At 44.7% G+C, this 26,904-nt stretch overlaps 1 protein-coding gene across 8 annotated transcripts in view; it reads left to right on the top strand.

Moving 5' to 3' along the window:
• The window catches only part of scn8aa (sodium channel, voltage gated, type VIII, alpha subunit a), a 77,828-nt gene extending 59,553 nt beyond the window's left edge, over positions 1 to 18,275 (top strand). For all 8 annotated transcript variants that reach the window (XM_064298992.1, XM_064298989.1, XM_064298991.1 and 5 more), the window contains 6 exons: positions 6,666 to 6,950; positions 7,730 to 7,783; positions 9,283 to 9,420; positions 9,688 to 9,792; positions 10,624 to 10,894; positions 12,072 to 18,275. In XM_064298992.1, the coding sequence (XP_064155062.1) occupies positions 6,666 to 6,950; positions 7,730 to 7,783; positions 9,283 to 9,420; positions 9,688 to 9,792; positions 10,624 to 10,894; positions 12,072 to 13,225 (2,007 nt within the window). In that variant the 3' untranslated portion in view covers positions 13,226 to 18,275. The remainder of the gene's footprint in view (positions 1 to 6,665; positions 6,951 to 7,729; positions 7,784 to 9,282; positions 9,421 to 9,687; positions 9,793 to 10,623; positions 10,895 to 12,071) is intronic.
• The last annotated feature ends 8,629 nt before the right edge of the window (positions 18,276 to 26,904 follow it).

Raw genomic sequence — 26,904 nt, 5'->3', positions numbered from 1 at the left:
GGATTTTTATCGCAAAGCTGCCTCATCACAACGAAAACTAATTTGCAATCAAATTGGCCCCTGAAATATCAATGAAAGGAAAAAAAAGGCAATGGCAAAAAAAGGTTGATGTCACTCAAATCCCATGCCATTTCACACTGTAGGGCATTTATATGCAATTGGCTGTCCATTTGGCCTGTGGCCTGATTTTCAACCTCGACTGCTTTTAACTGAAACGCCAACACCCCCACCATGCCCCCCCACCCCCACCCCCACCCTTGCTCCTGCCATTCTCCCGATGCATCGTGTAACAACAACCACCAGGAGTGAGGGTACACCATCACAAAAAATAAACATGTCTTCTCCCCCCTCCCACCCCCAAACAGTGGCAGAGTTACAGCAGTGAAGCTGTCTCCAGCACCCTTGGTGGTGTACAAAAAAAAAACTGAGAAATGAGACAAAGACTGGTAGTCAGAAACAGATTTAAGAAATATTACTGTTGGGCATTTTTGGGGGTTACTTAGTTGAAGTCTTTGTGCAACTGAAGGAAAACATCTTCATGAAGAAGCAGGCTGGAATTGAATGGGTTTTGGTGGGGCCACCCTCAACGCAAGCCAAACCTTAACCAGGCTATGGCAACCTCAACGTTAGGCAAATTCTGCCATCTGCCCGGTCCTTTATTCTGATGGCTGTAACTGGCTGCCCCTGGTTGTTGTCGCTTCAGTCTCCCCCCCCCCCCCCCAGAACTGGAGACCTCGTCTCTTAGTAGGAGCTTCACTTCTCCACTTCTTCAGCCTCAATCCCCCCCTCCCCCCCACCACATTTCCAGCACTGTACAGCCCCTATCCTCACCCCCCCCTTCCCCATTCTCTCACTGTCCACCACAGCCCATTGGGCCCCACGCTGCCCCCTACAGCGCTGGAGGGTCATGCTCACTGGTGGCTCACCCCACTCCCTCTTTTGCTTGTCCAGGACCTGGAAATGGGACTCTTTTTTTGTTTTCTAAGTCCCACACACAGAATTGTGGGTGTGGGAGGGAGAAATTTGCTAAGCTTCTGCTGTTGTCATCACTCCATTGCCCACCGTGTCTCCCGCCTAATTTACCTGTTTCATTTGATTTGTTTTTATTTTCTAAGAGGCTGCTAAAATACTGTCATCCAAAAATTATATATATATATATATATATATATATCAGTATGTGTATATATAAAATAAGTGCCCTTATATGAATTTTTGTTCTCAGCAAAGCAGAAGCTTAGGAAATGTGCAAGACTGCCTGTTCCACTGAAGACATTGCTGTTTATACTTAATGGAAAAACACAGCTGATGTGTGGGAGATGGATGTAGCCTTTTTCTCCCAATGGAGTCAGTTAAACTTGGGATTTAGGGGAGGGAAGAGGTTGTGGGTGGGGGGAGGGGGAGGGCAGTGTGTTTTTAGTTCTACATGACTTCTTTACGTCTTGACTGACGCAGTCACCTGAGACACACTCAACCATTTGTGCGGTCTTACGGGTCAGATGCTCCGACTCCACCAAAAATGACAAACTAGATTCAACAGCTTGCAGCGGGGGTGGGGAACGTGGGGGGTTTGTGCTTTCAGACAGTTTCATGAGCTGTCTCAGGTGCTGACATCTACAGTGCGGTCCGTAAATATTTGAACAGTGACACAATTATTGTCGTCTTGGCTCTGTACTCCAGCACATTGGATTTCAAGTGAAACAAATGAACTTGAGGTTAGAGTTCAGAATGTCATCTCTAATTTGAGGGCACATCCATTTTGGGTGATCCATGTAGGAATTACAGCCTTTTTTATATGTAGTCCCCCAATTTCAGCTGTGTGTTGTTGCATTGTTAGGTCATGCAAGCTAACTAAAGGTCTAGGGTAGATTCTAGGTGTGGCACTTCCATTTGGAGTCTGTTGCTGTTGTCTGTCAACACAAAGACCAAAGAAGTGTCATTGCTAGTAAAGCAGGCCATCACGAGGCTGAAAAATCAGAGTTAATCAACTGTTTGAATAATTAAGAAGCAAGAACGCACTGGTGAGCTCTGCAATAGCAAACAGTCTGGTAGACCATGGAAGGGCACTGTAGTGGATGACAGAAGAATACTTTCAGTTGTGAAGAAAACCCCTTTTCAACTGCAAACAGATAAAAAACAATCTCCAGAATATAGACATAGTGGAGTGACTACCATAATGAACACACTTCACCAGAATAATCTCAGAGGGTTCAATGCAAGCTGCAAACCACTGGTAAGCCTCAAGAATAGAACGGCCAGATTAGAGTTTTGGGGATGAGACAAGTATTAACTTGTGCTAAGTGATGGAAAGAGGAAAGTGTGGAAAAAGAAAGGAACAGCTCATGATTCAAGACCTCATTGACGAAAAGTGCAATGTTCTTGGCTAGCTAAGTCAGTCGCCAAACCTGAATCCAGTTGAACGTGTATTTCACTTTCTGAAGACAAGGCTGAAGGAAAAAATCCCCCAAAAACAAACAGGAACTGCAGTTGGCTGCAGACCTGGCAGAGCATCACCAGAGGAGATTCCCAACGTCTGGTGATGTTTATGGGTCGCAGACTTCAGGCAGTCATCGATTGCAAAGGATTTGCAAACAAGCACTGAATATGATGACTTTGTTTAAGATTGTTAAATTTTCCAATTACTTATGGTCCCATAAAATGGGGCAGGGGGTCTACACATTTATAATTGTTTCATTTTTTAAAATGCAATGTGCTGGAGTACAGAACCAAAACAACTAAAATTGCATCACTGTCCAAATACTTGCAGTACAGACTGCACTGTGTATGACTATATGAAATACTAGGCATACTCCTGCTGGTAAGACCTGCTGTCTCTAGCAATGCACTTACCCAATTAGTTAAACTCCAGGGGACTTTCCCATATTATTCTGTGGGAAAGGCAATAAGCTGTCTTTGTATGGAGCCCCATTTTACCTCATGGGATACAAGACCCAGGTCATAGGATACAGGGTCACGTTACCCCCAGTGGCCTTGCTAACATCTTCTGCCGCTTTCCATTTGGTGGTAGTTTATTCATGAAAAACAACCTAAATACTACCAGTCAAATTTATGATGTGTATCCAGATTATCTATTGTTAAATGTTAATAGTGCTTAGTCAAGGGGACTGTCTGGTTGAAATAGTGTTGTCATTTTTGGGTTATAGTGTTATGGGTAGTCAAAGGAAGTGTCATTTACGTATAGAATTTCCCCTGACAAATAGGAAATGTAGGAAATGAAAGAAAATGTCTTTGCTAGCAGGAAGACATTGAAGAGGAATTTGCACTCAAATTCTGACCCTGCCTCACCAGTACAGCAGAGTGTGTTTATTCATCAGATAATTTGCCACATTATTTGAATTAAAAGAAGAAAATGCAAAAATTTCAGAACAATAAAATGAATTAAGTAGTACATTTATGACTGGTGGGATCTGGAATTGTACACACGATTGGCTGGTCCCCCCTTTGGGACTGAACACACCTGTGCGTTGCTTGTGTGGCACTGGAGATAATGGAGACCTTGAACACAACACATCACTGCCCCGCCCAGCGGTGACAGACACTCCCCCACAGCCCCGCCCATTGGTGACAGACACTCCCCCACAGCCCCGCCCAGTAATGATAGCCACACCCCCACACAATTTCAGCTCAATTTCAGTTCACTAACTTCTATATGTTTTCTCTGTGAATGATTTACATTTTTTGTCATCAAGTAAATTTGTGTATTTCATTTTCTATTCCTGCAACAAAATGTCTTACTTTTTTTGCCTGGCCTGCCATTGGAGTTACTCTATAGGCCTTTTTTTTACGGCCTGCGTTTTACTTTCTCCTAGTCTGAAATGACCAGGCCGTCCCATCGCTCAAACATTCTCAGTCAGTTCTCGAGTCAGGGCATACATGCACACGTGTCATCCTGAGTGCTGCCTCTTCCTTTGGCGCCTCAGTCTGGGCAGTCCTGCTGGAGGATTACAGTCTATACGCATGGCAGACTGCAGGTGGCCAATGCCCAATGGGCTAATGGAGCCACTGTTACACAGGGAGGTGGAGCCCCCCCCCCCACGCAAACCCCGTGTGGAAGGCTGCTGGCCACAGGTAGCGATGGCGAGGTCAGGAGTCCATACCTGACTGTAGTGCCACTGAGTGTCGGTACTTGAGCAGGATCTTCCAAGCTTTTTCATTATGAAAACTCATCATTTACTATTTCAGAATGAGAAATAATATGTACTAGCCCAGCCCACTGCTGCCAGACAGCTGCAGTCAGTCTCAGAAGTGGCTATAGCCAGTTGATAATTACCTTGCCCAGAATCAATGACCACTCTGCCCCACCCTGTCCAGGTGTGAGCCCGTTACCGTTACCCGCCGCTAGGGCCCCCACAGCCCACTCAGGTCTCTGTACATTTCCAGTGTCTCGCATACAGCACAGTGACAGGAAATTCTGTGACAGGAGGACCGGCTGTCCCCAACACACAATCACTACATCTGCTACAGTCCACTCAAGCAACCCACATTGCCATTTTAAAACCAATGAACAACAAAAAAAACTGTGAAAAGTTTACAGGGCTGTTGTATTTGCAATTATCTACCTATCCATCTATCTATCTGTTTATTTATCTATTTATTTAACTGTCCTTGAGATTGCACAACAATGCCATGTAACATGCATGTTCTATTCAACTGCCAATGCCACTTTCTCCACTTCAAGAGCCATCTTCCCTCCTCACGGCCACGCCCCACGTTTGGCCACACCCTGCCAGGTCGTGCAGAAGCTGTGTCTTGCATGGCAGTTGGACATTAATAACTGGCTAAAATGTCTTAATCAGGTGTCTGTTCAGTTGTACTCGACAACAGTAACAGTGTCTCTCTGGGCACTGGCAGATATTTCCTGATAGAGAAAATGTTACGTTCTCTTATCTTTGATTTACCTTTGGAATGAAAACCTCTTCCCACGCCACTGTTTCTGCAGCTGGTAATATGATATTGTGGAACTCAGTAGACACAATTATATTTTTTAGCCTTGTATGTTCAAGGGGTGAGAATTCACGGGGTTAACATGCACTGGAAAGTCACTGACTTAAATGAACCAATCAGAAGACTACACCCACCCAGGGCAAAACACTGTGATTGGTTCAAGGCAAGCTGAGTCATGATGGTGCATTTTAGCCCCGCCCATTTTGGGGATTTTGAGGCCTCACCAGGAGATGCTGTAATATTCCCCCAACGTAGCTGCATGTGCCTCTGCCAGTGCGGAGGGAAGGGCGCCCCCTGTCTGTGGGAGGGAAAATGGCTACTGAAGTGAGGCTGTGAAACGCATGCATGCTCTGTGCTCTGCCTGAGAGGAGAGGTCAGTGTGCATCATACTAACACTGATCTGCCTACTGTGAGCTCAGCGCTCTGCTCATCTCTGTGGGCCTGAGGGGGAGGGGGGAGGGATAAAGGAAGTGAAAGGGGGTGGGGCAGGCATTAAAAACAAATTCTGATTTCCAATGCAGAGTTTGAAGGGGGATTTTTGGGTAGGGGGTAGGAGTGGGTGGAGGCATTGCTTTTTTTGAAGGGGGTGCTTGATGAACGCTGCATACAGGTGTTATACATTTTTTACAATTAACCTTTTGTGTAAATCAAAAAAGTAAGAATGCCTCTCTCTTTGCTTCTAATTAAGATGGGAGATAGTGCACCAGTCCTGTAGGGGGCAGTAATGTTCTCACTAGGACAGGGGTCTTGACACCCTTGCGTTTGGTTTCCACTGACCCACCAAAGTTGCACTGTCACTGTGATGTCTACTGTGACCCAGTACTGTGGCACCATTTCACTGCCTCTTCCCGGCCACTTGTGTGAGATTGGCTGATACATTTGGTATGTTTGGTTGTCAGTTTACAACCAAACTTTAGAGAGATCGCAACAAAGAAGGCACAGTTATTATATTTATTATTGTGTATGTATCAGGCACATAGCTTTGGACGTTAAATTGTCTTGTCTATTTTCTGGTGATCCATCAGCAAATTTATTAAGGGGGGATGTTTACCTAATTAAGAGCACACTTAAAAATACTTTCTGGCTGTATTTTATGCAAGATTAGCAAAAATAATGTCAATATAATGATATTAAAATAATTTTACACAGATGCTTCCATTCGAACACATTAGGCTACAGGTCAAATCGCTTTTACACCTGGGGTCAGCCAACATTCTCTCAGCTTGGGTTGGGTTGCTGTGGATACGCTTGTGGTCTAATTTTAGCTTGCAGCTAAGGTGGGTCTGTGGAAACAGAAAGGGTTATCAGTCAGTAGGCCTCTCTGATTGGTGCTTCAAATCACTTCAGATTATGAGAACGAACCCCAGGGACGTTTGGTTTGGTCAGGCATACCGATCACACCTCAGGTAAGAGGCTTACAGGGACAATTTATAAACACTGGGACAGAAAATAAAATGCTCCTCCAAGATGTAGATTCTCCTTGTAGATTCCTACAAGTACGGTGCCGAATATGATCAGATTTACGCTCCCATTGGCAGTTTATCATGACCTCTCGCAAAGTTTGTCTTTTTGTGAGCCTGGTTTAGCAGAAGTAGCATACCGGTATGCAGCTGTTCTGTATGTGTGGGTGTGTGTGCGTGTGTACGCTAACACACTCAGTTTCTCTCACACTGTGTTGCTTTGTCTCTTCCACTCTGGTCTAGGTGGTAGTCAACGCCCTGGTTGGAGCCATCCCCTCCATTATGAATGTGTTGCTGGTTTGCCTCATCTTTTGGCTAATTTTCAGTATCATGGGGGTCAACTTGTTTGCGGGAAAGTACTACTACTGCTTCAACGCGACGTCCGAGTTGCGCTTTGAAATCACAGACGTCAACAACAAAACCGAATGCTTTTTGCTCATCAACGCCAACCACACTGACGTCAGGTGGAAGAATGTCAAGATCAACTTTGACAATGTTGGCGCCGGCTACCTGGCCCTTCTCCAAGTGGTGAGGGGCCCCGCGACTCTTCCTCTTTCACCCTTATTCCTGTCCTCTCCTTTTTCTCACCTTTCCAATCCATGTCAATGAAGCAGTCTGCATTCTACATTTTTTAGACCCAGGTCCCCTGAGCTACTCACCATGAATTATGTGATAAATAGGAGGAAATGTTGGGCTCAAGCCCTCTTACCTGGCTCACTCACTGTTAGCTGTTAGCTTTGTTAGCCAAAGAACAATTGAATTAATGGGGGCTGAGAATCACCCCCTTACAGCTATTTAACAAATACACTATAATATACCAAATTTAACTTCGTCACACACTACATTTCCAAAAGTATGTGGACACCCTTCTAATTAGTTGTTTTGGCTATTTCAGCCACACCCATTGCTAACAGGTGCATAAAATCAAGCATACAGCCATGCAATCTCCATTGACAGACATTGGCGGTAGAATGGGTTTTACTGAAGAGCTCAGTGACTTTTAACATGGCACTGTTGGCTTGATGGATATTTTGTTTATTTTTGTTAATATCTATCCCTCTGATTAATTTGGTGCAGCTGTTTCAATTTAGCTTAATCGGTTGTTTAATTAATTATTCTAGGCCCTGGATAAAAACGAATTGCTCACCATCAATAAAACTACAATGTGTGTTCTGGTATTCAACTTTAGGGAGTCAAGTGAATGTTTAAAAAAAATTGATACCATTATTTTACTCCAATTTGGGAGGGGGGAATCCATTTTCTCTTTGATTATTTGATTTTCTGCTCTCCCTCCTCCTCTCTCAAAGGCCACATTCAAAGGCTGGATGGATATCATGTATGCAGCAGTGGACTCCAGAAAGGTGAGCATGTCTTTGTGTCAATGTGGGTTTCCTCAGAAATAAAAGTAAATGAAAACCCTGAATGGTGACTTACAAAACTGGATGCTTACAGTACAGTACAGTAAAATTCCTACCTGCCGTCTTTGTCTGTAATAGACTAAGATTGTTCTTCTTACACTCTCCAGGTGAGTATTCTATATGTACTATGGTTTTTATTAAACTGTGAGCCAGAAGATTTAGACTGAGGACTAAGCGTTATCTTAGGCTGCTGGACACAAATTTAAATTTTACACATTAATACTCAAATTAAGGTGGGGAAGTGAAATTTGACATCTATGGGAGATTTGGTTATGAAGCATGTAATGGTAAGTCATGATACTAGTGACATTACAGTATAAGCCACATTATATTTTAAGTAGTTGCTGTATGCTGGTTATATTTACATGCATATGGCAATGCTTCTGATGCATTCTGTAGCAGTTATTAAGGTGTTAAAGGAGTACCATGGTGATTTTCACACTTTCTCGGTTTTATGTGCTATTTGCACAAGAGGCATTGAAGAAACACAATGTGTAGAGTATTAAATATGTCCGTTCTGTATTTTTGGAGAAATATGCGTTTTAAATTTATCGTCCTATTTTCCACCGGCTGAGAAAGTTGTCAACTTGGTGCGTCACGAACACAGTAACCACTCCCCTTTCCACGCCCCGTAAACCCATGGATAACTCGAGACCCATAGTTTGCGCCGCTGGCTTACGGGCAAGACAATGCAAATATTTGACTAACGTTAGGTTCACTTAAATTAAAGTGCCTTTTAAGGACTATTAGATTATTTCTGGTTATATTCATTTAGCTAGCTAGCTAGCTAACGTTAGCTAACGTTCATAAGGCAATGTTATCGATAACGTTAGCTAGCTAGTTTGCTTTTATGAGGACGTTATAGTTGTGCTTTTATCTTAACTTGGCTAGCTAGATAGCAAAAATTATAATTGGATATAAGTCAACGTCCTTACCTTAGCTATCTATCGATACTTGATATACTACTAAGCTAGCTAGCTTGTGAAAAGTCTCCCAAAAAGAGCGCTTATCATGGGGGTAGCTATGGTAACGGGGCACGGTCTGTCAATCATAGCTAACTGACAGTTCTCATTACCACACCCAGACGATTCGGGTGAACTTTTATAGTGGGAAATTTAGGCTTAGAAAAAAACGTTTTAAAGTACATTGAAATGACTGAATAATAAAAAAATTATGCACATTTGTTTTGTTGTTGCCTAAAGACAACTGGGAAGTGTCACGTTCAACCACCATGTTACTCCTTTAAGACCAACTGAAGTCTCACAGTATTGCAAGTTCACTTGGGTTATTACAATATTTTTAGAGAGAATGTTTTTTAAAGATGGTTATTTACTGTATGAAACATGTTAGATGTTATTTTTGGTGAAGTTTACCCATGGAAAAGGTTGTGTGACATTGGGTAATTGATTGGGCATGTCTTTCTTTCCCATGATTCTTTGCAGGTGGAAGATCAGCCTATTTATGAGGACAACATCTACATGTACATCTACTTTGTCATCTTCATCATCTTTGGCTCCTTCTTCACCCTCAACCTCTTCATCGGTGTCATCATTGACAACTTCAACCAGCAGAAGAAAAAGATAAGTCTCCTGTCTTTCTCAGTCTTCTCCGCTTTTCCCTCAGATACAAGGGCTGTACAGCTGTCTTAACTCTAGAAGGTTCTGTGGCCTTAGGTTTACTGCATATTCAGGGTAAATGGAGAAATAAAGATATAAGATAGTTAATGGAAATATTACGGTGGACTAGTTGGCGGTTGGAATGTGGGGGGGGGGGCAATCTGTACCTCATTCATCTGTGGGATTTTTGGATTTCAAGGTTGTAACCCCAATTCTTGTTTGTCCCTATACTTTGGGGGTCAGGACATCTTTATGACAGAGGAGCAGAAGAAATACTACAACGCCATGAAGAAGCTCGGCTCCAAGAAACCTCAAAAACCCATACCCCGGCCAGTGGTATGTTTTCTTAGTTATCGTCAGGGGGGAAAGGGTATCACAGCAAAGTGGCTGCTGCTGGATTGATTGATTGATTCAATTTATGCTTCATGTTTTTCTCTGAACGTATCAACACCCTGGTGATAACAGTTTTGTGTCCGGTAGATATATAATAATTGAATATAAATTTGTACATAGGTAGTTTTTTTTTCTTTAGGTAATGTTATCTGGTCAGGTTTTCCATCAGACTGTTCAGTCAATTAGGTCATTTGAATTGACCTATTGCACTTCATAGACTTTAGATTATAAACAATCCAGGCACTGGTGTTTACATTATGTATGTATTAGTTGCTCATCACCAGAGAAACTTGCAATAGTAAAGTCCGTAAGTACAAAAAAGTACAAAAAGTTCAAAGCAGGTTAATAGCCTGCTACTGACAAGGGTAATGAACTCAATGACCCTTGTCTGTGGCATGCCCAATGCCTACGTCTTTGCGTGCTTGGCCTTGTGGTCCCAGGGAAGGCACTTTTCAGGCCGCTGCCTGTCCCCCCTGCCTCACTGCTCATTAGCGACTCCTCTGGCTGATCGAACACCTACGGCAGCCACATCTGTGTTTCACTGGCGCACTGCATGCATTTCTCACTAGCGTGCATCCGCTCCTGAACTGCTAGGGGATGTTGCAATGCTTGGATGAACGTGTCAGGACAAAAGTTGTGATTGGCCATTCCTGAATGAGGAAGTTAAAAAAGAAGCGGTGTCATTGGTTTACTGACAATGTAAATTTAATTAAAACTAAAATTTTGAAATGTCATTAAGGCCACGGAGATGTTTTTGATCTGTCTCTCTTCTAGAACAAGATCCAGGGGATGGTGTTTGACTTTGTGACGCAGCAGGTCTTCGACATCTCCATCATGATCCTCATCTGCCTCAACATGGTGACCATGATGGTGGAGACAGATGACCAGACGCCGGAGATGGAGAACATCCTGTACTGGGTCAACTTCATCTTCATCATTGCCTTCACCACCGAGTTTGTGCTCAAGCTCTTCGCCCTGAGACATTACTACTTCACCATCGGCTGGAACATTTTTGACGTGGTTGTGGTCATCCTCTCCATCGTCGGTGAGCGGTGGCCGTGGTTTAGCCAGGCCCTGTGAGGAGGAGCACTGGGGTCTGGGGGGGGGGGGCGGGTGGGGGGTCTGAATTGCAATAGTGTTGTGTGGTGTTCGTGTTTTCTTTCATTAGTTTTTTTTTTATTATTCGGTATTGGTCCAAAGGGTCTTATTTGGAGTTGTAATTGGCCACAGAATAGATTATAAAATCCTATTGTTTTACCTTTGCCAATGTACATAAGGACTAAATAACAACCCCAATAGTCCATGTACAGGTTCTCTCTTCACTACAAGTCATTTTCTGACCAGGGTCCATTGTCAGCATGACCTCCAAATAATGATTATATGTAAATAATAAAATACACAAAAAAAAGTGTTAAATTAACTCTAAATGAGTTTGAGTCCAATAGACAACACCAGTACTCCATCACAGTGAAAGTGCTATATCAGAGTTCTGAGGATGTGTGGGTTCTGAGACATTTGAGTATTTTGTTTTTGGAGCATAATGAGTTACTCCTCCGTGAGATGGATTCCTAAATAGAAATCATAGAGTCTTTGGTGACGGCCCCACCCTTCCACCGGGGAGAACAAAGTGTTTCTATCCCCTCCAACTGTCTATCCATCGCTTTGGGAAAGGCTTACCTGGGCTGCTGGGTGGCTCATCCTGTTAAGGCACTGTTCTCCTGCATGGATGGGCCCCATAGTCTGGAATCTAATCTCAACCATGCCAGTGCTGGCTGGGGCTGGTGGCCCTGCAGGACAGTGCATGATCGGGGGTAGCATCGCTCAGGGGTAGGAAGGGTTCAAGGACGTGCTTTCCCACTCTAGCGGTCCACACTGGTCGATTGAGCACTTGTAGTTTACATAGTAAAGCTGCATATGAAGTGTCTTCCTCCGACTCATGTCTGTACAGGCTTGGCTTGTGAACTGCGATGCGAGAACAAGCAGCTGGTAGCATTAGGAGAGCACATGCTTGTCTGCACTCTCCTACTGCAGAGATTACAGCATGACTGCAGCTGCACGCGATTAGGCAGTCCAGGTTAGGGAGAAAATGGGGTACGCATTTAAAATAAAAAATAGGTTTAAAAGAATGGCTCATCTGAAATTAATGACAATAAATGTTTGGTTGCAGTTTTTTCCCTTTAAGCCCCCTTTGATGTCTCTCTTGGCTCCTCTCCAAACTGCAGGTATGTTCCTGGCAGACCTGATCGAGAAGTACTTTGTGTCCCCAACGCTGTTCAGGGTGATTCGTCTGGCTCGAATTGGCCGCATCCTGCGTCTGATCAAGGGAGCCAAGGGAATCCGGACTTTGCTGTTCGCCCTGATGATGTCACTGCCAGCCCTGTTCAACATCGGCCTCCTCCTCTTCCTGGTCATGTTCATCTTCTCCATCTTCGGCATGTCCAACTTTGCCTACGTCAAGAGGGAGGCGGGCATCGACGACATGTACAACTTCGAGACTTTCGGGAACAGCATGATCTGCCTGTTCATGATCACCACCTCGGCTGGCTGGGACGGCCTGCTGTCGCCTATCCTCAACTACCCCCCCGACTGTAGCCCCGACAAGGAGAACCCCGGCACCACGGTGAAGGGCGACTGCGGCAACCCCTCGGTGGGCATCTTCTTCTTCGTCATGTACATCATCATCTCCTTCCTCATCGTGGTCAACATGTACATCGCCATCATCCTGGAGAACTTCAGCGTGGCCACGGAGGAGAGCGCCGACCCGCTGAGCGAGGACGACTTCGAGACCTTCTACGAGATCTGGGAGAAGTTCGACCCGGACGCCTCGCAGTTCATCACCTTCGCCAAGCTCTCGGACTTCGCCGACACCCTGGAGCACCCGCTGCGGGTGCCCAAGCCCAACACCATCGAGCTGATCGCCATGGACATGCCGATGGTGAGCGGCGATCGCATACACTGCCTGGACATCCTGTTCGCCTTCACCAAGCGCGTGCTGGGCGACAGCGGGGAGCTGGACATGCTGCGGCAGCAGATGGAGGAGCGCTTCGTGGCGGCCAACCCCTCCAAGGTGTCCTACGAGCCCATCACCACCACGCTGCGGCGCAAGCAGGAGCACGTGTCCGCCATCATCATCCAGCGCGCTTACCGGGCCCACCTGATCCGCCGGGGCTTCATCTGCAAGCGCAGGCTCGGGACTAACAAGCTGGAGAACGGGGGGACCAATCAGGACAAGAAGGAGGGCACACCCTCCACAGCCTCCCTCCCCTCCTACGACAGCGTGACCAAACCCGACAAGGAGAAGCAGGAGGACAGCGAGGACAGGAGCAGGAAAGACAAGGGTCGAAACCAAAAAGACGTCAGGGAATCTAAATGTTAGAAATACAGTGACAATAATGAAAAAACTACAACTTCAACAACACACAGCAGCAAACTGAGATCAAACTCTTCTGACTAAAAAAAAAAGAAAAAACAACCCTCACACCCACCTGTGTACAAATGATTTCATTTACCAGTGAAGAAAACAGATACGGAGACAAAACAAAAAAAAAACAAAAAAAAAAAACATTGTTTACAGACTTCATAAACGTATCAGTGCAGATGAGGCTTGATTTCTAACGGCTTTGAAGACGTTTAAAAACCAAACGTAATCGGCTTTCTGTGTGACATTGCAAAACGACCAACATTTTAAAAATAAAACAAAAATGAATAAAAACAACAAAAAGAACAAAAACAAACTGACCGTCCTGTGCGGGCTACGGGTGGACTTCTCAGCCATGAGAAAGAGTGATAGAGAGAGAAAAAGAGATAGCTGGAGAGGAGGAACTTTATGGGATGGAACCTCCAAAACTGCCATTCGGAATTCCGTCGGAAAAACCAACGCCATTATGGATTTTCCCCAAGGAAACAACTGCCGTGGAGCCTATGGCTGTCAGGCGATGTCTGACGGACGTTCTGTACCACTGTTTATAATAATCGAGGAAAAAACAATAACCAACTAGACTGAACAAAAGCAAACTCAAACGGAAATTAAGGAAGTGTGAAAGAGAGAGAAAAAACCCTGGAACAATTTAAAATAAGGGTTTTTTTTGTTTGTTTGTTTGTGCTGAATATACCTGCATCTTTACATTATTTGAGCGGCAAAAAAAAGAAAAAAGTTAACATTTAGCCCATGTCACTCGTCTTTTCATCTTATCTTTGTTATACCCGCATTAAAAAAAGACGTTTTCTACATGGGCTTTCACACTGATCGGGAAGGGGGGATTAATAAGGGGTTTGACTTGGGCTTAATGGGGACTCGCTCAAACCGATTTCCAAATAAATAAATAATTGTGCTCGTTCAATGCATAGAAATGACTTGCATGATGGCATGTTTTGATCAGGAATCATGCATGAATTATCATAGTCCACAAGACACAAATACTCGGACCACGACAGTGGATTCACCATGCGTTTTAAGGCTGCCCACTGGGAAAAATTATCAAAAGGAATATTGCTTTAGAAATAAGTGATAATAATAACCGTAATGCTAATAACAACAGTAATGATTGTTATTATTATTACGATCCACAAATTGGGGGAAATAATCAAATATAAATTCTGCCCTTCTCAAATAGTGATCATCCAACTGAGAGATCTTTCAATTAGGCCTCATTAGAAATTAGCAAGTGTAAGAAGGTTGTTACCAGTAGCTCATGTTTCTGATGTTTTGAGTATACCAACATTGTGGCACATTAAAAAAAAAAGAAAAGAAAAAAAAGCATACTTGCTGCTCTGGATTTTGTGAATGGAGGGGTGCGTGTTGGGGGGGGGGGCAGGGTTGTGCTTAGTGTGTGGAATATATATATGCAGAATGGCTCATAAGGTCGGGACAAATGCACATTTCAATCACTGTCGAAACCAAATCTGGGGGTTAGTAACTGTGTGTACTTTTGTAAACTGTAACCTTATTTTATCCACCATTAGCTTCCCGCATTTAACCTTTGACCTTGTCTCATGGTGAGAGAGGAGACTGCTAGGGGCGGGGCTGTGGGCGGAGCTGATGACAGGATGGAGCAAGCTGGTTGATATTGTGTCATTTCTTTCAGGGCTTTGAGGGAAGGCTGGTGAAGGAGATCATGAGAGATGTGCTTGTAAAACTATGCTAATTACTAACTGTTTATTAAGGATAACTGTTTGTTGGTTCGGTTTAGTTTTTTTCTCTTCATTTTTGTGTTTTCATCCTTTTTTCAGTACCTACCCCCATTACATTCCTATCTTCTGTTGCAAGGGCTTTTTTTCTCCAATGCATTTTAATCTCTGGTTCTTATTTTTAAAACAACCAGCTATTTTTTTTTCTACATGACATCGGTTCATAAATTCTTTACATCGTTCACACAGACTGGACAGAGAATGCTGAGGAGATAGACAGAAAATAAACATTGTTTAGTTTTGGGTGTTGGAAGAGGAGCTGTGGAGTTCTTGTCACTCAAAGGCAAAGCAGGTTGGACCTTGTTTAGGTGGGGCGTGGCTGCAAAGAGGGACCTCATTCGGGGGGTGTGGCTACAGACCAACCTCATTTAGGGAGGTGTGGCCAAAAAGATGGCCGTCCGTTTACTCAGGCAGTGAAAGAAACCTGTGCATATGAAGAGGCACGCCCTTCAGCTGGAAGAACAATGGTCAGATTCCCTCGGCTAGGAGCTAAAGTCACCCTGCTCTTGAGGGTATTTTGTGGGTCACGATTGAGATGCTGACTCATAGACGAGGTGGAGGCGCCCCATTGGGCTTGAGAAGGGCCAATGTGTGCAATGTCCAGATCGGCGGTGATTTTAAAAGGCTGAGGCCGTGTACCGTGGACCTCAGCGGGCCGTCAGAGCACCATTAATCCTGGCAGGGCCCGCAGTGATATGACACTATGATAACGGAGGCTTTTAAAATCAGGTTCTGTGCATGCTAACGGAGCGAGGCGCTAACAGGTCCGCCTCTGTGCGCACAGAGCTTCTCTCTGCAGAGGAAATGCAGAGCAGACGTCGCCACAGAGAGTCAGCGGGAGCACGGCGTCCTCTGCGTAAGGCGTGGGCGTGGCCCAGGGGCTATCCCCTGAAAATAAAGAATTTCAAACCCCTTATTTCTCTATGAACGGCAGACAGAAATCCCAAGAGTTAAGCGCTACTGGACACCTACTAAACCCAATAGAGAGCTATGATGGCATTTGCACTTTCCTGCCTCCCCCCTCCACAGTCTGCCTTCATCCAGAAATCTTCTGGCCCCATTGCTGCATGACGTCGCCTAATCAGTGTGGTGCTGTGGACTTGAACCAAATAAACTCCCAGCGGAAATCATACATGCAAATAATGCCATCCAGTTCCTGCCCCCATGCCCACCTTGGATGTAATGTATAAACGACAATAAAGGACATTCATACATTAATTTAAAAAAAATATATTTAAAAAATAACATGTACAGTACAGGCTGCGATGTAAATGGCACAACAAGCTGATGAGATGGACAAACCTTTTTGAGAGAAATCTATAAATAATGTAATATATTATTTTATTTTATCGGCATGCATTTTTGTTGTTTTTTTGTAAATAGACTATTTTAAAAGATTACTACTATTAATCTAATGATGATAATTATAAATAATATTCATATTATTAATATAATAATAATATAGAATGGCTTACAGCCCATGACGCCCTTTGTCGCATTTGTTACTTTTCAACACTTTTCACATTGTTGAGGGGAACTTGAATGAAATATTATATAATATGAAAGATTATATGCATATATATACGTAGATATGTATGTATATATGCACACACAATGAATTTATATATGAACACTGTCTGTCACTCACCTTGCTCTTCTAATCCCCATTTTAAGGAACAGACCGTTCTACCAAACGTGAATGCTCACATTTCCTTTTCGTGCAACACGTAACGGTGTCGTTCGGCGAATGACCAAACCTGTAGTTGGCCCAGGACCACAGCGTTTTTTTTCCGGGACCACCACACCTGCGTGTGCCACTCACTGAGGATTTTGTAACCTGTAATGACGAGAGGCTCGCGCTACCAGCACACTTTTGTGTACATTTTGTGAAGTCGTCGTACGAACCTCCACTAGTTACCGTCCCACTCTTATACACATGAACACACACAGGCACACACGTGCTTGCTACTAACCTGCCAATCAGAACGCAAGCGTGTCCCGAAACCGTAGGTTCCAGTTGCTCCGAAATTCCTCCCAATTAATTAATGCTCCGAAAGCATCAATGCGGTTAGCGCCCATCAATGCGGTTATTTATTTATTTATTTGTTTATTTATTTATTTATTTTTTTATGTGTAAATGTGTTTTGGTCTATTTATTTCTTGATTTTTCACGCACTGTTCTTTTTTATGGCACGTGATTTTTTAAACCATTTTTAATAATTGGAGAAAATGACGAGCGCTGTCATCTTACAAATTTAGGAGCTATTCAAAGTGGAGCACACAAATAAAAATCAGGGACCGTAACATACCGGAGGACTCAAAAATACTGCCTGAGAAATTAAGCAAACATGTATTCCACATAATTTAAGAGTCACAATAGGTAATTTAAGTGTTCCATATGTTTTGCAGTGTATGTACTGTGGAATATGCAGCCTTCTGTTTTATAGCTCTCTGTTCATTTTTGACGTTTATTTTTCTATCAATACTTAGCTATGAAACGGTTTCATTTATTTTTGTAGCATGACTGAAATGTTATTTTCTTTTTTTGCTGGAAAAAAAGTTTGAAAAGTGCTTTTTAAATTGTCATCATGTGCCACTATGATACAGGAGGAAATACGATTGTGTGTTGCACAACCACTTGGACTCTTAGTAAGAATTTATGAAAGATTGTCTTCATTTGAGCACGAACCTTTTTATTAACAATAAAGCAGCCTTCCAGTTATACGCTGTGTTTGGGGGTTCATTCATGGTTGGAGGGATTAAGAAAATTGGGGGTTCTGAATGCGGGAACAAACGAGCCATCCCGCCTTTTCTTTGCCTGGATACTGCCATGGCGGACGCTCTTGGACTGAAACGCCTATCTTCATCGAGCGGACGTCTGTCACCTACTGCCACACATGGGACTGCCTCTGTACGTGTATTTTGCTATGTTTTTTCCCCAGCAGGTACTCGGTCCGTCAGATTGTTTATCTCATGCGTCTTTATGAAACGCCACTTCACTGGAATAGCCCTCTCCCCAGCAATCAATCATTTGACTTCTAGTGATTTAAAAAGGAGCTTTGACAGCCCTTCAGAGAGGGCGCGTGCCTGAACCAGTGGACGAGGCAGGAAATGATTATGCATATGAAAATCTTAATCTTCGATCCTTCAGAATATTCATGTTCTTTTTGGATTCTTTTATAATCTGTTGTTCATTGGGTGACGGCTCATTAAATAGGAGGGGGAGTCTGTGTAGCGAGTGTGCGTGTTTTTGTGTGTACGTGTGTTTTGTGTTTTCTTGTGTGCATGCCTTGTACGTTTGACGTGTGCGGCTCCCAAACCAAAGTTTGCGCGTGACTTCCACCTTTGGAGAGCCGCGACAGTTGCGCTGTGTTTCCGCACCAGTCTTGGACATCAAGTGTACCTGACTGTGGGCGGAGCCCATGTCTGTGTTTATCAAGTCCCCTTTACCTGGCCCACTGACCTCACATAGATATTTACTCTAGAAAAAAGTCAATCAATAAATAATAAAGTAAATGTGTATACCACAAGCGTGTGTTTTTTAGCTTTATCAGAAAGGATTTTTTTTTTTGATAGAACTTTTTAATTAATTTTTTTTAACAGAACACCACACCACATCCTATTTGCACTCCAGCTCGCAAGCTAATGATAACACACACACGGATCTGTCGTTTTCTACAATATACTACCCTGCTGAAAATTCCTGCTAAAACCAGCTGGGATTCTAATCTGGTCATAGCTGGTCTGTGGATGGTCAAACCTGGTTAAACCTGGTTAAGCTGGTAGAGTAAGATGGTGTCCAAACTGGTGGACTAGCTGACTATAGGCTGGTCAGATGGTGAACGCACATTTTAAACCATCTTAAACTTAGGCTGGTTTAAGCTGGAATTTGCTGCAGGGTTTCTGTTTAGCCTGCAGGCTTCATGGTGGGCTTTGGATGGTGCACCATTCACGCTGCCTGTAGAGCTGACCAGGCCTTGCTGACATGCTGTTCCTCTTAATTTCATTATATCATTGTGGAATTATGTAAAATACACAGTAACAATATTTTTTGTATTAAAAGTTAAATGACAGCCTCATATGTATCAAACCAGTCCTGTTTAAAAATGTGCAGTAGATACTACCTCACCCGTTCTCTTGAAAACCTATATTAAATTCTTTTAGGTCTTCTTTTAGATCTTAAAACATCCATTTGGCTACTGACTGTAGCATTTTGTGCACATTTTCGATATTCACTATTTTACTGTTGCTTAGCTTGCCGGCCAAATGTTGGACAGAAAGGAGGCTTTTCAAAATCAACTGCCGGGAGGTAATGTTAATGATACCTTCTCAAAATTCTGTTAATGCTAATAAATGCTGAGAAAGAAATTTTGAATGTTTTTCCAAAGTCGCCTTTCCCAGCAAACCAAAACTGGTTGGCTCAGGTCAGAACAGAATTAAGCTGACCATTCGCAGCCAGCTCAGAAGCTTTTTTGAGATGATGAGATTCCATTTCTTTTTATTGAAACAACGAGAATAGCTGTAAGTAACCTCAATAACAAATTTGGCACATTTGTTCTAGCATAATTCCCTTAAAAATATATGGTAAAATGGTAGTCTGTTGGCGCTGAATAATCAATTAGAGCTTTTTAGACTATATAAACATGGTATTGAAGATCGATCAGTAGTAGATTGACATGACACAATTCCAGGACATCACTGGATGCTGGCCATTTCTCGGCCTCAGTCTGAAGAGAGGCAGGCTTTGATTGGGTGACTTTAATGCCCCGGTCAGTGTGTGACGTATGGATTGGTCCTCCTCCTAGTCACAGCCCTTTGACCCTGGGAACAGGTCTAAACTGCCGGGTCATAAAAAATTGATCTGCATGTTATTTTCTATATTGCTTGCAACCAGAAGGCAGGGTTGCCTCTCCTTTTTCTGGCTCTCCTCTATTTGCTTTCTTTCTCTTTGTGTCTTACTCTCCCCCCCCCCTCTCTCTCACTCTCTCTCTCTCTCTCTATACCTTTTGATTCGAGTCAGTGGCGTCCTCACTGGATTGATCCACAGCTGAAAAAGGGTTATTGAAACAAAAATGAGGTGTCTTCCTCTCCCTGTTTTTTGTCTTCCTCTACTTGCTTTCTCACTTTCTCCTCACCATTTCGCTTTCTCCCTCTCCCTTTTTTTCTCCCTCGCTCCTGGTACCACTCTCTATACCTCACTCCCTCTTCCACTCTCTATCACTCTCTGTCCTCCATCTCAGATTCACCCCCCCTCCCCCACCCTGAGAGTTGACACAGAGAGCCGTTTCACGGATGATTTTTCTCCCCTCCGACTCATCTCTCTCTTCGCCTCCTTGATGCCGTTTCCCCCTTTTCTTCTTCCCTCGTCTTCCTCTCTCTTCCTGTGAAAATGTGCGTTAAATACTATCTGTTTTTAACGCTGCGCCTTCCTCTGGCGCTGGTCCCGGTGTCTCGGCAAGCGCGAGATTCTGCATTCCCCCCATCGCCCCCCCAACCCCGCGCTCCGCTTCAGTCCTCCTAACCGGCTCAGAATAGCAGAACGGAGAGCAGCGAGAGAGAGAGAGAGACAGAGAGAGGAGGGGAGGGGAGGGGAGGGGAGGGGGAGAGAGGGAGGGGGAGAGGGAGGGAGCGACAGAGCACTGCAGTGCAGATAAATGAATGCAGCAGGAGAGGCTGAGTCAGCAGGTACTCCCAGGCTGTCCCGCTGCCCACACGCACCAGCGGGGGCCACATCCTGCCGCCGCCTCCATCTTAAACAACCTTTTAAACACGCGCCCGACCGCGCCCCAAACCCCCGCCTCCACGAGCACCCTCACTCAACCTGCCCCCCCCCTCCCCCGTCCCATCATCGCTGCATGCAGGAAAACATTTTTGTTCCGCCACATCCTGGAGGTCTTTTTTTTGGTGTTTTTTTTTCTTGTGCATTGTGGGTATTTTTCGCAGAGACGTCGTGGTGGTCGTCGGGAGGGGACGAGGGAGGAGAGTTTTTATCTGGGCTGCTGCTGGCGCGTCGGTGTGGGGGCTGGACGGCTCTGGCGGGGCTCGGAGAAAGGGGGGGTGGGGCTTCTGAAGGGGCTCATGGGGGGGCTTCTGGCGGAGGGAGGGGGTGGTGGGTGGAGGTGTCGGGAGCACTAAGCGTAGACGCTGGGGCCAGCGCCTGCCTCCCGAATCCGCCTCTCCTTATTAGGCAGCACCTGCCCCCAGTTCTCTGCTTTCTTTTTTGGTCCATCCTTTTTAAGGTATAAGCGTAAACATTTTAGTGTACTTTCTAAAAATCCAAAAAATGATCATTTCTGCCTTATCAGTCGCATCATATGGAACTCAGTCTGTGGTTCTGTTCAAGAATCTGGTCCTCTCCTCTCTGCTTGCTGGATCCCGGTGATCTTTTAACCAATAACCAATTGCATCATGACCACTTTGATGTTTCTGTGGATAAACACAATGCCTTGAGCCCTGCCTGTAGACTTTTACTGAGGGGGAGGCAGCATAGCGATGCAGGAGGAAACGCCTGTAAAATGCTTTCTGTGTTTCAAACGTATACCCACTCAGGCAGACTGTATCGGACATGGTACTGCACCGGCGTCCCTTAAGACTCCAGTTTAGTGAGACCAGATTATGTAAGCCACTTTCGTGATGGCTCTTCAAAAGATTTTTTTTTCCATATGGTAGACGTATTGTTTTAGAGCGATAGAGTGCAAACCAGGGGTCTAGAAGCAGAACATGGAATGGAACAGATCAGAATGGAGCACAATGTAACACAGTGGAATTAAATGGAATGGAACGGAAATTAATAGAACAGAATACGTTCAACTAGTGCTGCACAGTGCTGAGCACCAGATACATCATAGCTTGCAAGCTTGAGGTTCTATCTGGTGTGTCTGGAAGATGATTGGCAGAGATTTAGCACTGTTGCTTCTATTGCTGAGAATCAGATGAAACAGAAGATTCTGGAATTCTGGGAGGTAGGTTCTGTTCCCTGACGTGCATAATATTGGCTGTGGACAGGCTGCACTGCTCCCCTCCTGGAAGATTTACTCACACTCATGACTGGTAAATTGGGTGACATCACACAGGGAACAATGCCTGAATTACTGAAGGGAAAGACCTCAATACTGATGATACTGTACCTTGAAGTGATCCGACCTTTAAATTGATCTAGTGTGCCTCACCCAATACAGACTTTCAGATAAGACCCAAGATAAATTCTGTGGGGTATTTTTTAAAAACCTGGCCACCTGAGCCCCCTGCTATGGAAAGGCACAGGAGCACTAGCATCCATTTCAATTCTTTCCTCTCCTTGTACAGCAAGGTCAGTTTGAAATACACCTTACCTCCCTGCTAAAATGACAGATTCAGATAAAGTAAGAACTGTGAGACTGTTAAAGGGAAACTCCACTGGAAATGAAAGATATGGGGATTCTTTGGGGTCAGATGAGTGTTAAAGCCACACCCCTGGACTCTGAGAACAGTTACCTGCCCCTTCAAAAAATGGAGATAGCCAGAGAGCCATCATTCCCATAGTGCACTGCTTCATTGTGTTAATGCCTCAGCCTTTTTAATCACATGACAAAAAAGTAAGCAATTTTGAAAAAGTAATTAAATGAGCGATAATCTTATTTTCTCATTGCCTGCATTTTTTGTTCATGGTCTGGGTGTCAAACTCAAGTCCTGGAGGGCCGCAGCTGGTGCTGCGTGCCTTATATGCTTAAAGACCATACCAACTGTAAACAAATTATAACTGCATTAATATCACCAGTTTGCCAATTGCTTAGACAGTAAACAACAACAACTACATTTAAATATACTCATAAACCAGTGTACTTCCATATTTGACCAAACTGGACATCACATTTTACAACCCTGGCACTGCTCTGTTTCAATTGGTGCAAAATAACACCACAAAAGCATGTGTGTTTATTTATTTATTTTTTTTGGCGCATAATGCCAGGCCTATCCGATAACCACCCCAATTTGGACTGCTGTCCAGACAGATGGGATAGTGCAGACCCACGGATTTCCCCCAAAACACCTGGCTCAGCCGTATGTTACTATGGGCACCGCCGCCGAACTCGCGCAGACTGGACTCGAAAGATAACCACTCATATGCAGCAGGCATGCAGGCTCGGTGTGGTCGCCAAATGGACTCGGGTTGAGTACAGTAAAGTACAGTGACGGACTGTGTGTGCTCAGTCACAGCTGCCGTTTATTGTTTGCTTTCAATTAGCAGCGAGTTATGACCTTGAGAAAAAGGTGTGTGGATTCTTTAGCAATCAGCCACTCAAGAGGATCCCTGGCGCTGGAACGCACTGAAAACCAGCAGACACTGCGTCATCCCAGGACTGAGTTCTGGCTCTGGACAGGAGGTCACCGGTAAAGGATGTTTTCTTGCTCTACGCCACCACTTGACCTCTGGGGTGGAGGTACTGTTTTTAAACTCCACCCCTGTTCCTTTATTATCTGTGTTCTCTCCATCAGTCCCCTTCCTAAGTTAATTTATGATTATGCATAAGAACTGTAAATACAGGATGACATCCACACCCAATCCTGGAAAAAAACCACTCTATTTCACAAATTCAAGAGAATTTGTGTTGCTAAATACACAAGCATCATGACATTAACAAACAAAAAGAATGCACACTAAGCAAATGTTCCTGCTCACACACACACACATGCTACACACGCCCCACATATATATCTATATCCGTCTATATATCTCCCAATTTCACTCCTGTCTTTTCCTCCAGCCCTCTGTCTTCTCTTTCTCTCTCCGCCCCATATATCTCTGTCTTTCTCTCCCTCTCACTATACCTCCATACCTCCCCCCATATCCCCCTCTTTCTCCTGCATTAATAAAGAGAAGGCCACAGCCCGGCTCTATAAATCATGTCAGTGGAGGCGGATCTGGTCAGGGAGGACCAGGGACCTGAGGAGGCGTGGGGGGGTAACTCACATTCCCTCCTCCTCCTCCTCCTCCTCCTCCTCCCCCTCGATTGACATTCACAACATGGTTTATGCCACCAATTCTAGCAGCTTGTCAGGCAGTGTGTGCGTGTGTGTGTGTGTGTGTGTGTGTGTGTGTGTGTTGGGGGGGCAAGGGGTGCATTTCATTTTATGGGCGGTTTGGTGCGGAAGCCCCTCCCACACCCCTAGCACAGTGTCAGTGCAGCCCTGCGATTTAAGACCGCCATTTTTACTGAATGAATGGTCACCATGGTGTTGGAGCCCCGCCCTCAACAAGGGCAGCCCTACCTGAAGAACACACTTGGTGGCGCTGTCCAAGGGCAGCCCTACCTGAAGAACACACATGGTGGCGCTGTCCAAGGACAGCCCTACCTGAAAAACACACTTGGTGGCGCTGTCCAAGGGCAGCCAGGCTTTCTGAGCAGGAGGTCGCTGGAGCATTGAAACAGCTGAAAAAGCAATGATCAGCAGTTATTCAAACGAACTCTCGTGGGGATTGGGGGTGGGGAGGAGTTAATGGCATTTTTCTGTGGATTGGTGTTACATGCAGAAATGGCGAAGGGGCACAGATGTGGAGGAGGAGGAGGAGGAGGAGGAGGAGGGGCACATAGGCCTGTTTTGAGACCGGCATGCTTTCAATTGCCGGTTGCAATAAAACTCCTATTTCCTGCCAGCTGGGTGTGGTGGAATCGCATTACTTATGGAAAGAGCTGCATTGTGGGAGGGGTTTCAGACTAGAGCCTGGGAGGGGCTTCTTGGCTGTGTGTGTGTATGTGAGTGAAAGTGTGAGTGAGTGCGAGTGTGTGAGAGAGTGTGAGTGTGTGCGAGGGTGAGAGTGAGAGTGTGAGTGTGAGTGTGTGAGTGTGAGTGTGTGTGGGAGAGAGAGAGTGTGAGTGTGTGAGGGAGAGAGAGAGCATGTGAGTGTGTGAGTGTGTGAGGGAGAGAGATCGTGTGTGTGTGAGTGTGAGTGTGTGAGGGAGAGAGAGAGCGTGTGAGTGTGTGTATGTGTGAGTAAGAAAGAGTGTGAGTGTGAATGAGCAGACTGTCCAAACAGGCTGTCCACACCTCCTATCTGCTCTTCCTGATGTGTATCTGCTTGGACCAAACAAGGGGCAGAGTTGTCGCTGGAAGGAAATGTAACCTGGGGTCAAGCTGATTGAATTTGAAGTGTTGACATCATTTCCTGACAACAGGGAAACGTCAGCACTGCCACTCCCCTCCCCCTAGTCTTCCACACAAGGTTACCTCTATGACATTTAAAATCATTACAAAAAGAAAAAGGTATATAATGACTGCAGACCCCTTGGGACGGAGATAGAGCAGAATATGCCCTGTATATGTGGAACTGAAATTAATCTCAGCCACAGCTACAACCAAAAGAACTCCTTTTTTGATGTTTCTTTTTAAAATTTTGACAGTCTACCCACTTCACATATGGGCTGTGGTCAGCGTTGGCGTGGATCTTAATTTTGTCTATCTGGCAGATTCTTCAGGGTAGAAAATGTAAGCTTTAAACACTAAGCAGGACTGATTACTGAGGGCTTGTCTCTGGGTACTTCCTGTCTGAGTCTGTGTGTGTGTGTGTGTGTGTGTGTGCGTGTGAGAGAAAGAGAGAGATGGAGAGAGAGAGAATGTGTTGTGCTGTGCTGGTAAAATGACTGTTGTATGTGTTGGATGCTCTTTTAGTTTGTTTTCCTAGAAAGGTAATGATCATCCCTCATTCCCCTGTCCTGCAGGAGGACAGGCCTGTGAAGGAGCTCATGTGACTCTGGTGCAGACACGGTTTGTGGAAACGGTCGTCTTTTTTGCATTTTGTTTGCCAAAAAGCTGAATATCCGTGAGCTCCAGACTGATTCCTTTATCTCAGGCTACCGCCCCATCTCTGAGAAGCTCCAGGTCGGTGTCTGATTTGGGAGATGCATGGTGATCTCCTTTCTAAAACCTGTGAATGTGTGCATATGTGTGTGTGTGTGTGTGTGTGCGGTGGTATATGTGATACAGCTCTTGAGTTGGGAAATCAGGTTTTTGAGCAGGCGACAGGGACTGGATTTCAAGCTGCTTCTTAGTCGTAGTGAAAAGGGAAGTAGGGTGGGGCGGATGAAGGAGGTATTATATATATTCCCGGAAGACAAAGCTCTCTCTCTCCCTCTGTCTCTCTCACCCTCTCCATTTTGCTGATGCAGCAGCGCCCCCGTCTCAGAGGCTGCTAAAACACAGACATCGTTTGTGGCCCTCCAGTGGCCATTAGATGAATTGCAGCTCTCTTTTCTCCAGCCTGTCTGGGAGATGATTACACCTGTTTGCCAGGCCTCTGAACCTGACTCAAAAAAAGTGATCAGTAAGGAGTTATATGGGGGCTGCAATGCATGATGGGAATCATCATAGCTTAAGCGAAGTATCTGTGTGCATCAGCTGGTGGATCTCAAAGTGAAAGGACGCCATGATTGGCTGCATGGGTCTTGATGGACATTTGACCGTATGTGTTGCCCCACAGAGGGACAGGTTCACAGTTAGAACTGGCCACACCAACCGTCGCAAAATATAATAACTCTGTAACACATGACAACTGCCATAGCCTTTTCTGTCTTTGGACTTTGCTCTTTAATCAGGAGCGGGATGCTAAGCAGAGCTAGAATAAGCAGGTAAATCTTTTATTCAGGTAAGATTATTACTGGTAATCTCTCCTGTTGACAGAATGGAGAAACTCTGGAAGGATTGCTGAGTTCATTGAGAGTGACACTGGAAGTAGAGATCGTTTAATAATGGAGAAAACACCCACTGTGCGGATTCCTTCCTGTGTCTTTTATTTAATGTGACCATGTACACTGTTGGAATAATACGTTGTAGTAATGGGAGCTTGGTGAACTTTGAATGTAAAATTCAGTGGCTCATATAGGTATCTTTGAA

Source organism: Anguilla rostrata, chromosome 11 (genome assembly GCF_018555375.3).
Source record: "Anguilla rostrata isolate EN2019 chromosome 11, ASM1855537v3, whole genome shotgun sequence".
In the NCBI taxonomy this organism is placed as follows: domain Eukaryota; kingdom Metazoa; phylum Chordata; class Actinopteri; order Anguilliformes; family Anguillidae; genus Anguilla; species Anguilla rostrata.
The sequence above is the reverse complement of the archived record's forward strand: the minus strand, read 5'-3'. Positions and strand labels throughout refer to the sequence as shown.